The 12497-nt window shown below is 44.9% G+C and overlaps 1 protein-coding gene across 1 annotated transcript; it reads right to left on the reverse strand.

Moving 5' to 3' along the window:
• Positions 1–72: 72 nt before the first annotated feature.
• GSG1 (germ cell associated 1) lies at positions 73–12203 on the reverse strand. The gene is given in 6 exon segments (XM_013129334.3): positions 73–521; positions 1606–1717; positions 1820–1972; positions 4151–4198; positions 6685–7003; positions 12129–12203. Coding segments are annotated over 6 exon segments (1023 nt in total). The 3' UTR covers positions 73–205.
• Positions 12204–12497: the final 294 nt, after the last annotated feature.

A 12497-nucleotide genomic window follows, 5' to 3' on the forward strand; every position in this document is an offset into this window, starting at 1 on the left:
CTGAGGACACCAGTCAAATTGGGATCAGGGAGGACCTACCTTGCTATCGCTGACACTGCTGTTGCCCTATCCCAGTGCTCACCTTCTCGCTCCTTGAACTATAGAGGAAGAGCTCCCCAAGAACTTGGTAACACTGGTGCTAGTGTGTTGGCTCAGAGCCCTTGTGCCTCCCAGACCCCACTGCTCTGCCCCTATGCACTCATCCCTAACAACAATCCTCCCCGATCGTCTGTCCCAAGACCTCATCCAGATCCAGCTCTGGTTCCCGCTGTAGCACTTTTTGCTGCAGATCAGAGTAGAAGTCAACTCCCTCAGAGACTGAATGGAGGAGCTTGTCCTGGGGACCATAGTAGCTGCTTATTTGCCGCTGTATGAAGCACTGGTGGTGCTGAGGCTGATCCTTGAAGCACCCGTCATAGCCCTTTATGTGGTTCCTTTTGAACTCCAGCACCGTCTTGGTGTAGGTGTTGAGAGTGGTGACAGCAGAGGCCATGCAGCAGGTGAAGGAAGCCCAGGCCATGCTACAGGAGAGACACAAGAGTAGTACATGCTGTGAGAAGCCAAGCAGTGTAAGGACTTGAACTGCATGCACTGTGATGCACCCTGTGATGCCAGGCAGGAGCTTCTGGGCATGGACATGAACTAGAAAGACTAAGGCTCATAACATTGCAGTTCTTAGGGGTTATTCCACCACAAGATCCTTCTTAAATCAGTGGGGTAAATACTGGTGGTGTTCACAACACCCTATCACAGGGAAGGGAGGGATACAGGTTAAATAAAAAGGGCAGTAGGAAAGTCTGTAACTGATCAGAGCAGGACAGCACAGCTTGAAAGTAAGTTCTATATTGGAGGGCTGCTCAGTGTCTTCCTGGGTATCAGACACTTGAGCATAACCAGATGGCCACACTGACAGTTCAGGTTCATGGCTGGCAAGTGGCACTGGAGTGTTTAATTCTTAAGAATCAATGCAGTCATCATCAGTACAGCATTGCGAACTGAGCCTGCGCTTTCCATGCGCACTCACAAGGCTCATCCAACTGTTTTTCAAGCCAGTTATGGCACTTAAGCTGCAGTTAACTTCTTTAGCCTTTAGAAAAAGGAACACTGAGCCACCTGCTTTTTGCAGCTGCTTTTCCTACCTACAGTGTCCACATCTTTAACCATGCATCTAGGCTCAGTGCTGCAAGAATAGGCCCATTGGACACTAGTTAATGGAGATGTCAAACCAGCATGCAACTTACTGAAGTGCAGAAAAACAATGCATGTTTGAGAGCATCATCACAAATGTGACACTGGCCTCTGCACACAGCGAAGAGGTGAGGGCAAACCACCATAGAGGTAAACCTGATCCATAGCCTGGTTGAAGGCACTTTCTCAGGTGTGACCCAATTGTTTTGCCAGACTTTGGTAGCTACTCATTTAAGTAACTCAGCAGCTCTTTATTAGAGCAGTGGATGAGTCAAAGAAAGATTAGCAGTAAGAGAACCACAGGACACCTGTCTTTGGAAACAAAGTCAAGAAAGGAGGAGGTGGGTTTTGGCAGGGTGTAGCATGGCTGAAGCCCAAAAGCCTGGGGAGGTGAAAGTGGCTTCAGAGCTCACATACTAGAATGCCCAGCCGTAGTCCCAGGAGTGTGGTCTCCAGTCCTCTGGTCCCAGATTAACTGTTGCCTGAAAGACTTGAGTGTACATCATGTGTGCCACCATCCCAAGGAGACCTGGATGCAAAAGACAAGAAAACAGACAAGTTACAGCCAGAGCTGCATGCTTCAACCTTGTGGGGAAGAGGGGGCTGGGATTCCAAGCCTGCAGTAACACACCTGACAGCACAGAGGAGACAGCAGCAAAGGCATTGAGCTTCAGCCCACAGACGGGATTGCCAGTATGCAACATTTCCACCATCAGGAGGATGAAGCTGATGAGCAGCAAGCTAATGTACAGCATCTCTGATCCCAGCGACAGCCACAGGATTCCTACCAGAAACCAGAGACTTCTCATATCAATACAGGATGACTTTTTCAAGGGAGAGTACTTCCCCTTCCCAACCCAATCCTGAAAAGATGTCCTCTGGAAAGAAGGGAAAGAAGAAAAAACAACACTCAAAAGCGTACTAGCAAGGCTCAAGGGATGCTAAAGTTTACAAAGAGTCTGCCATAGAAGATAGCTCGGCTAGTCTGGCATGGCAAAAGCTGAGAGTAACTAAAACGCTGTCTGGAGATAAGGGAATAAGAGAGGGTGAAAGCTGTTTAGCATTAGTGCAAAACCCAGTGGTTGTAGGTTGGCTATGAACACATCTGAGCTGGCCATTAGAATGTGCTTACCCATTAACGTAGTAACCTTCCAGATATGTTTCTAATCACAACAATGGAAGCAAAAAACTTCTAACTTGGGACTCATCTGGTTAAGTAAAGAACTGTATGATACATCATGGCTGCAGCTGGGACCTGGCCTCTGGAATTCAGAAAGCCCCTTGCAGGCCTGTATTTCTAACTGAAACCCCCATTAAAACTGCATTCCTTGGGATGGATATCCAGCTAGGGCAATTACATTCACCACTCCCCCTACTGCTTGAACAGAGTGCAGGTACTTTCATGCTGGGTTTATGGGAGGGACTTAAGTGATATCACAGACCACAGCTGAGCTCCCTGTGCATTAGGACATGGAGGAGAATGAGAAATGGCACTCTGTAATGATCAGCTGTGGAAAGGCACAGGATTCACTGAGGAAAAAATATTAACCTGACAAATGAAGCAGCACTGTGAACACTACTGTTAGCAGCTATTAATGCCTGTAGAGGAGACATTCAACTGGCAAAAATGGGTGTGAAGAAAATCCTCATTAATGTGGCACTTGACTCCTCAGTTTTATTAGTGCCATAGAGTCACAAAACTCTTCAGCAGGAACTGATGGGCTATGTTCCCTGCTTACAGGAGCTGACTTGCATGCTGCAGTACCATCAAGGAGACTGTTTCATTAGGGCTCAGACTGCTGTAAGTATCTTGGAGGCTGCAGCACCACATGGGCACAAAGGTCTCTGCATCACTTTCTCTGGGAGTCCAAGCTGGTGACCACACATGCTCTGTAATCTGGTCTTGTAATGCTGTCTGTGTAATGTGGAGCTGCTCTATGCACACCCATTTCAGCCTAGAATCAGCAGCTACACCACATACCACCTTCTCCAGTGCTGGCCCAACTATATAATGGCAGCAGTGCTGGAGGCCAAGGTCATCTTAAGATGATGTTATGTGCAGGAAGGGGTGAGGGCAGGTGACAGAGTTGTTAAGATCAGAGTGTCACTACAAGTTAAGTTCACAGTGACCTTCCAATTAATTTCTAAGAGCTCAGTGTCTTATATGAGTCTTTCTACCAGTGTTGGGATGCAATTAGACAAGGAGCAGTAGGGGAGGAGTGTGAGGGGGACAGACAGATTTACAAACACTCGTAAGCTGGTTGCATAAACCTCCTTTCTTAGGAAAACAGTCTGTAAGGAAGACATTGGAAGCAACAGAGCCAGAGGCCTGGGCAGGGAATGAAGCACAAGAAGGTGAGAAAGAAGAATGCATTGCTATTTCCTGTGAGTTGATTCTGCAGTAAATGCAAGAGTCATTCAGTAAATGCAGTGAGTCATTAATTTTAAGAAAAAGTGGAGATCTGCATGACTTCAGAATGCTCTTATACACCAGCAGTGTATGAATTGTGTGCATACTATTTCCCAGAAGAATAAGTAGGTGAGGTTTCTCTACCCTGCCATTGTGCCAAGAGTGACCCAGGTTAATCTGTCATTTGCACAAGATCCCTCACATGGAAATGTGCATCACTTTATAAAAGCAGGTAATCAGTCTTTACCAGTGTAAAATAGGGAAAACAAGGCAGAAAAAGAAGATGAGCTCCCTGACAGCACTCATCTCCCTGCTGGCTGTTGCAGTTTCCCACTTCATATGAGAGGTTTGATGTTTCCAGCACTGAGCTCACAGATGGCAGTGGTTTAGGCAAACATCTGTGTTTAGCAAATATCTTTCCTCTTTCAGGATCTCATGCCTGGCTCTTTGGGGAGTAACCCTGCTGTCCTCACACAAGTGATAGGTTGCAGGTCCCCCATCTCAAGAAGGTGCAATGGGCAGCTACAGTGAGGTATGGGGATTTGCTCTTACCTCTCTCTGCTGGTGGTGAAAGCTCAATAAAACTACGGCATCTCTCTTCTGAAACACAAAACCAAAGAAAGGTATTAGTTCACAAAACAAGGCAGGGTACATAAGGGAAAAGAAAATCTCTTCTCACTCTTCAGTGCATAGCTCCAGTCACCCCTGACTCTACCCATCAGATCTTTTCACCTCTGCTTTCTTTCTTACCATCTTTCCAGACCTTCACTGGGGCAAGGCAGGGGAAGGCAATGTCTGCCTGGAAAACTAGAAGTGGCCTTTCCAGAAAAAAAAAAAAAGCCTGAGCAATTTGTAAATCTTATGAGGCTTTGGTGAATATAAAATTCTGTTGCTGCCCATTCACAACAGTACTGAGGGTCAAGCCTAGTAAGTGTGTAGCTTATGACAAGCTGCAGACCCATCACTTCTGCTGAGGACTTGAATTTCTGCTCACCCCAGTCTCAGCAGAGCAGTTCCAGCACTGCTTCCCAAAGAAGAAAAAAAAAGATTCTTCCTAAGTGAAACTCTGCCTGACAGGGATACGAGTCCCTCTTCTGTGACAGAGAATCACACAGAGATATGCATGGTCTTCTGTCCTCTCATTTTAGGCATGCTATTTGGACAAATGGTGTTCATATTTACTTTGTTTTTTTATGTTGGCCAGATGCAAATGATTGTCCCAGCTGAGAGTCCAACATTATTATCTGTGTCTCTTACTGCCTACTGTATTATTGCATTTGAGAGTCCTCTTCTCTACTTGGCACAGTATTTTCTCCCAGAAGTATTCGGCTGTTGCTTTTCATTTTAAGAATCTCATTTTCTTAATTTTTATCCCCAGTTCTAATCTCTCCCAATCTCCTGTATTACTTCTGTCATCCACAGCTCTCAGGTCACTACCCAGTTTAATGCCATCTGCAGTCCTCATTAACGGGCAGTTTGCTACTTCACCTAGAACTTTGATGAGGTTATTCAGTAATGGATCATCTAGACTGATCCTGAGATTAGCCTGAATAATGAAATCCTTTCTCCAGCTCAACTCGAATTCTTTCTGCTCCTAGCAGCCCCTTTTTTGTTGTTGCTGTCTGTGCACTTGCTTCAAAAGCCCAGAGAGGCGGGTGGGTTGTACTTGATTTACAGGAAGCAGGGGATATAGACTGACTATGTGCTCTACCCCATGCTCTGCTGCAATCCAGATGTAACACTCTCTGCATTCCTTCAGGCATCAGGGTTATTCCAGGACAGCCTGGTGGCCAGACAGTTCTTTCAGAGCAAACTGTCAAGGGACGTAGTCCCGTTCCCACAAGCACCATGGAAACACACCCCAACCAAACCAGTCCCAAATATACACATCTCCCTCCTCATCATTCTGGAAATGCTCATAAAGAAGCAGCCTTCTCATTACGACATGAGTTTCAAGCACATTCTCTCCTGCTCTCACCCCCCCTCTGTCTGCTTTTATCCATCAGTTCTCTATTTTCAAACTCTGACAGCAATAAGATAAGAACATAAGAAATGCTATAGTAGAATGGTGGCTTAGTTAAAGAAGGTGAGATATCTGCTTGGGGAGAGCTGGATGGAGGGCTGTGGGCTCAGGTGAATGGGCCTGATGAAAGTGACTTTCATCACTGTATCTTCAGATACAAGTCTCCCTGTTGGCCACCTTCTGGGTCAGTTCTGATCCTAGATGTGTGTGCCAGGCCATAAGGAGCATCTGTGCATTGCAGAGCATCCACAGCAGAAGGTTTCAGCAGAAGGTTGTCAGCAGGGCTGGGCAGGAGCAAGCTAAGGGTGAAGGGAGGTACCAAAGTGGTCTAGTGCAGGTTGTATGACCAGCCCCTGCCACTCCAGGGTTTACAGTGCCAGACCCACATGGTCAAAAATCATAAATGAAAGCAGTCACAATATCACAAAAGCTGTTAATAAAATTACAATACTGCAGCCCTAACCCTCAGTCAATTTGCCTCCTAACTTTAGTTTCTCTGCATTCAGACCCTCCAGGTTTTCCAGGTTTTCCCTGTATCTATAAAGCAGTACTTCTCTCTCAGCTTAGCTCCTGTTCAATTCACAAAACCCCTCAGTTTGCTGATTTAAGAACACCATCTACTGCAGCCCTCACAGTCATAACCATAAATTGTCAACACTAACCACCCTGCTTAGATCTCTGAAGAGACATGCACAAATGTGCCCTGAGAACGTGTAGTAAACTGTGTGTAGGAATGGAGATACAGGGAAAGGGATTTCACTGCAGCTCACATCAGGATGAATGATGCTATCACAAGGTCACTGCCACCACCACCACTTACACTTCACAGCCCTATTCCAGACTGAAAAGCACACCAGAGACAACCATTCTCCCTTGCCCCCTCTCTAAACAGCCTAATGAAGGACAGAACTATAATGACTACAGCAGTGCACAGGGCTGATGCCGACTAGGAAAATGAATAAGGCTTTTCTCCCAAGTATTATCAACCTCCCACCTTTCATTTCCAAGCTCCTGTGGAGTAAATACAAGGGAAGAAGTTGTGGTTATCTAGCCAAGAAGGTACCTGGCCCTTCCATGCTCTCTTCACAGGAAAGCCACATCCCCGTGTGGAAGTATCGGAAGTCAAAGCGGTCATCCCCAGTCTCCCAGCTGTAGTGCACCACTTCCTGGGATGAAACATTGCTAGCACCTGCCTCGGATGGCATGGGGACACCAATGCACTTGGTGGCCTTGCTCTTCCCACACAAAGGCTTGGGTACTTTTTGGGTCCCAGTGCACCAGTAGCTGCCAAGCAAGGCAGTGGTGGACAGGCTGAGGGCAAGCAGGTTGAGGATGACAGCCAGGAAAGCACGGCGCCATGGCAATCCCTTCAGCAGCTCCATCTACAACACACAAGCAGGAGGAACTGTCACAGCAGCTACGTGTCCCATATAACCTTACAAATCCAAGCTCTTCACAGTGCACACCTGCAGGGAAAGGAAATGAGCACTCTGCTCTCTTCACAACATCCCAACAGCTCACTCAGAATGAAAGAGCCATTTCCTGAAGGCCAGGGCAGTAGAGCAATAGGTTAGTTTCAGTCATTTAATCATTTCAAAGTACACTAAATATCTGTACAGGGGAAGAGAGGGTGACTCAGTAGACATTGCAGGGCTGAGAACATCAGGGTGTGTAAGCACATCAGCTTATAAGTGAAGTCATGTTCGCTCCATCTCAGAGATGGTAGGGAAAAACTGATAACTAACTTCCCAAAATACTGTATGTTGCTGTTAGATAAGGCATGGTGAATGCTCTGTCCAACTAAAGGAAAATTCTTGCTGCTGGGTCTCCCAGACCACTTTTTCAAGCTGTTCACTACTATACCTAGGGAGGTAGGGAGTCTGTCAATTTCAGAGTGGGAAAAGGCAGGAAAATGTTCCCAGATCACTGAAGATCACTTATCGAAGCAGTGACCTGCTCAGAAGGGTGACACACCTATCTAGATCTGGCAGCTGGAGTTCAAGCCCTAGAGCAGCACCTTCCACCTGAACAAGCACTGCTCTGCACATCAGAAATTGGGTATGGTGGTGGAATGGCAATGTCTCTCACAAAGTGCCAAAGGGCTTTCTGGGGAGAGCAAACATTGCCGTGAACACTCTTCCCAGTTCAATCTCATCAGAAAAAATCATCCAGAAAGCTGTTTCTGTACTAGGGTCCTGTGGTCTTTCTAACTCAGAAGAAGCTTCAGGTTCCTGCAAAAGCTTGCACTGACTACTGAGAATCTCAACTTATCACTCCATGGATTGATTAGATGTCTCCTACCCACACATCAACTTTCATGTAATCAACGCATGTCTCTTCCCACGTGGCACTCCCTATGTTTGGCACAACTTCATCCAGATACTCCCACCTTTTCCTATTTATGACTCTCAAAATCTATTTGCCCATGAATAGATTCAAGTTTGTACAGACACTGCCTGCTGCTGGTCCTCTTCACATAACTGGTTGACTCACGCAGTGCTGAAAGGCCCAGCATGCTGTGGACAGTACTGTAAATAAATTATGTGAAACTGAGGTTTACTTTGTTTGCGGATGCACTGCAGCTTAAAGTGGTGCAGTTAAAAGCATTTGTTCTGCAAACCAGCAAGCTTGGAAATGTGGTCACTAACGATGGTGCTGAAGTTCCTCTTGGAAAACAGGACTGTCACTGCACTGAGAAGACAGTGCATGATGCAGAACACCCTCATTGAAGAATGAGGGAAGAAAACACCCAGCTCCTGAAAAATACCTATATGTTTTTATACTCTGTCTTCTTCTTTCTTTTCACTAGAGCATTCCTTTCTTTCAGCAATGGAGACACTGCACCCTGGAGATAGCAACATCTTAATAAAAGCATAACTAACAACTTCCGAGATCTGAAGGCATGTTGGATACCAATGTTTTCACAAAGCAGATAACTCCTAGGAACAGTTAATAATATGAAGATTTCTGGTGCAAATTTCTCACTGAAAGTTTTTTCAGTGCAAAATTTGGTTTATGACTGAAAAGGAAATTATAGATACAATTGTTCTCAAAACCATGATTTTTCATCTGATAATAGTATCCTTCAGCACATGTATTTTTTCATTAATGCTCACTTACAAGATTTTCTGCTGTCAGGTTTCAGTTTGTTTCTGCTTTTATGTTTTAAAAATATCTTTCCATTCATAATATTGATAAAAATAATTTTTTTAAATTTAAATCTTCAATAGTGAGAAAAATATTACCTCCTGTTGCTTTGTGATAGTAGTTGAAAAGCCATATAATTTCAGAACAACTGATAAGGAAAAAGGTAAAAACCAGTATGAAACAGATGAGTCAGAAGAAGGAACTGGATCAAGAATGAGAATGAACACAGAGAATGAGAAGCAAATCTGAACTACTCCTCAGTGAGAACAATGTCAGAAAAGTCCCCCTCTATAAAACCAAGCACTTACTGACAACAACTGACACAACTGACCATAGTATCTAAACAGATGAAAGAGAGTTGAATTTACCTTGGTAGCAAGTCCTCAATGTCCTGTTAATCTGTAGGAGCAATACAGAAATGGGACTCACACTTTGCTGGTTTTCTCGTCTCTAGATACTCCAGGAAACCCAATTGCTTCAAGACCCCTCTCTCCTTCATCTCCACCCCTCCTCCCCCACATCCCCAGTGATTATTAAGTGCTTTCCTTCCAGCCAGCAGCTGTTTTGTGGAAAATGGTCATTTTGTAATCCACAATGCAATCACAGCACAGCTGTTCTGGAGATTATACAGAAGTGATTGGTGCTGTGTGCTGGGACTAAGTGCAGAAGAGTGACCTGTATTGACTGAGCAGGAAGTTTTCATAAAACACAGAAAGATCCCAACCATCTCCATGTGGTGGCTGTTTGGGAGCTTCTATGGAGCAAGCTGGAGGCTTTCTGAGGGACCTTAGCTCAGAAACTACCAGTGTCAGGACTGACCTTAGCACCATGTCACCCCTTGCCTTGTGCACTGTCTCAGCAGAATGGCAAGACGCCACAAGCCCCCCAGCCCTGGGATATCTGCCTGTCCAGACCTGCCAGTTGCAGAAAGGACAGAAGAAAAAGAAGTGGGGAGAGGAAAGTTTGCGTCTTTGAGAACTGAGGATTTCAGACCCTGAAAAGATGCTAAGCCAGCTCTGCCTATGGCGAGATTTTAGTGTCAAAAGGATCCCCACAGCAGAAGCATTGCTGAATGGCAGACCAGCATCACCACCATAACAGTGATGAGTCAAACAAGTCCAATATTCAAAGGATGGAAGCATGAGGAAGGCTGTCAGTGTCCCTCATAGTGGCTGCTTTTACCAAGGTGTGAAGTTCACCAGGAATCCCAGCTGCCAGCAGTTTCACATTGGATGAATTTGGGAAGCTAGCAGGGAGAGGCAGAAAGGTTCACATTCACCCTAAGCCCCCCTCTAAGCTTTTGTCCTGGAAGTTTAAAGGCTCCTACAGTACGTGAGGGTATTGATACGCCTTGTTTGGCATCAGAACAGTGAGAAGTAAGAATGGCATCACCTCTCATGAGAATGAACTGTCACTAAAAGGGCATGAAACAGTGCCACACAAGATCAAACTGCAAGGGAAAGGAGCATCCTGAAAGCATGCCACCCCATCTTCCCTGCAAAGTGTCAAGTGGGTGAGACCCTCAGCACCACTGGGAAGGATCTAGGCAGAATTCCTGCGTGTTTGCCCTGATGCTCTGACAGGACAGAGGAAACCAGTGCTCCATCTGCTCTCATACCTGATTCCAACACCAGAGCCCAGAGGCTGGGAGGCAGGTGTACGCATCTCCCTGGGTGACAGCCCCTGCACAGCAGAAGCAGCAGACAGAGCTGACAGGTTCACAGTCCCATATGTGGACTGTGCTATCACAGGCTCCTGACCCTTCCTGCCCTGAGCAGAACAGTTGGTAGCGCTGAGGCTGCTTTAATCCTAGTCACTGCATAAACTCCTCTAATATAGATAATCATTTCTAAGATGGGCTAACTGAAAGCAATGCTAAATGTTTCCATGGGCCATGGACTGCCTGCAGGTTATCTGGTTAAGACAAAGGTTCTGTTTGGCACCAATGTGCTTAATTTACTGGAGAAAGTAGAATAAAGTTGACACTATTTAAAAGGAGAGTGGTAACTTCTATTTTCATTATTCAGTTTATTTCATTATTAATTCTGGACACCTTAAATTTGGCTTCTAAATGCTCCGTAAAAAAAAAAAAAAAAGCCTGGTTTTCAGGCTCAAGGATAGATAAAGACCATCTCTCTACTGATAATCCTCAATGTTAATAGGTTCCTAATTTTAAGATTGATAAGATTCTCATTAAAATCCAGGATGCTATGTCAGTTTCTAAAGTTGTGATCACAACACAAATATTGATGAAATGAGAATTAATTAGATTTATATGGACAAGAATTCAGGTTGAAAAATAAATTTATCAGAAATATGCTACGGTTTCCAAACTATGAATGTGTAAGGTTTGGTGTTCTGAATAATGGCAGATATTTATCCTTCCAGAAGATGGCAATCTTTCTCTAGTCTTCTTTTTGGGAGTCTGCTGCTCAAGCCTATTCTGGGGAGAAGCAACGCCCAACTTTAGACTTCTATTCCTTTCCCCCCATACTTCTTTTTTTCCTTTTATGGTCCTCTTTTTTTTCCGTTTTTATAAACACAGTTTCTTTACCTTGCCTGCAATATGGGGGGCTGGGTCCTTCTCTTTGAATTATCTGAGTGTGGGGAGACTTCAATAATAAAAATCATTGGTGAAAAAAGAGGAATGAATGTGGAAGCTTAGCATGGTATTTGTTCCACTGTCTGCCCTGCACAGAACTATTCTTTCTAATACATTTTCCAATATTTTGTTAAGTACCATATTAACTTTCTCAGTGTGTTTCCATCTCCAGGTTATTGCATGCAGCTTAGAGAGTATCAGCTCCAGAGCACGTTTCCTGATGCTCATAGAACTTCCCTGAGTGAAATTTTATGGTGAGATGGGTTTGATTTGGGTTTTGGTGGTGGTGTTGTTTTTAATTTACTCTCCAGCCTTGCCTTAATCTGACCATTTATGGACAGGAAAACCAAGCTGTATCTGTCTTTCACCCTACCGTGTCTTCCAGTTTTCTCCTCTTTGTATCTGGTATTTCCCATCATAACTTGGTTTGGCTAGAGGTTTTGGATGTCTCTTTCTCTTTGAACTCAGCAGCAGCCAGTTTCTGATGACTCGTTTAAAGTTCTCGCATTGAAGATAATGCCCATAGCAGTTGATTTCCAGCACAATCAGTCAAGTGCTTTGCTTATAGAAACAAAACAAGGAAATGAAATGTGAAACACAATCTTAGAACAGCACTTCTGTGGAGATTGCCAACTCTAAAAAAGCCCGGGCATTTAAAAGTGATGCATTTTTATCCTGTCTGTACTATATACATACTTAGGGTGTATTCTGTCCCAAAACAACGTGCCCGACTCCAAAGGCTGTTGGTGGAAAAGGACAAGGTGCCCTTATCAGATAAGGCCCAACATTGCCATACTTAACTGGAAGGTCTCAAGAGGTACATGGCTCTTCATAGCCCTCCAAGCAGCAGTCCTCCCCAGGGTATCAGGGATCATACATGCAGTCCTGACTTTGGCTCTTCAGCTGTCCTGAAGAGGAAAAGAGAGTAGAAAAAGTGGCTATTTACACTGGTAAGGTCTCTATGTGAAACCTGGACAAAGACGGGCTCATACTCATCCCTCATTCCACACATTCCTCATACATGACATTTCCCACCGCTCCTGGTTTTGCTGCTTTTTACAGAAAGACTGTCCAGCACTGCAGTCCCCTCCTGTACCACCACATAGTAAGCAGGATGTCTCTGGGTG

The sequence above is a fragment of the Melopsittacus undulatus genome, chromosome 5 (genome assembly GCF_012275295.1).
Source record: "Melopsittacus undulatus isolate bMelUnd1 chromosome 5, bMelUnd1.mat.Z, whole genome shotgun sequence".
Classification (NCBI taxonomy): domain Eukaryota; kingdom Metazoa; phylum Chordata; class Aves; order Psittaciformes; family Psittaculidae; genus Melopsittacus; species Melopsittacus undulatus.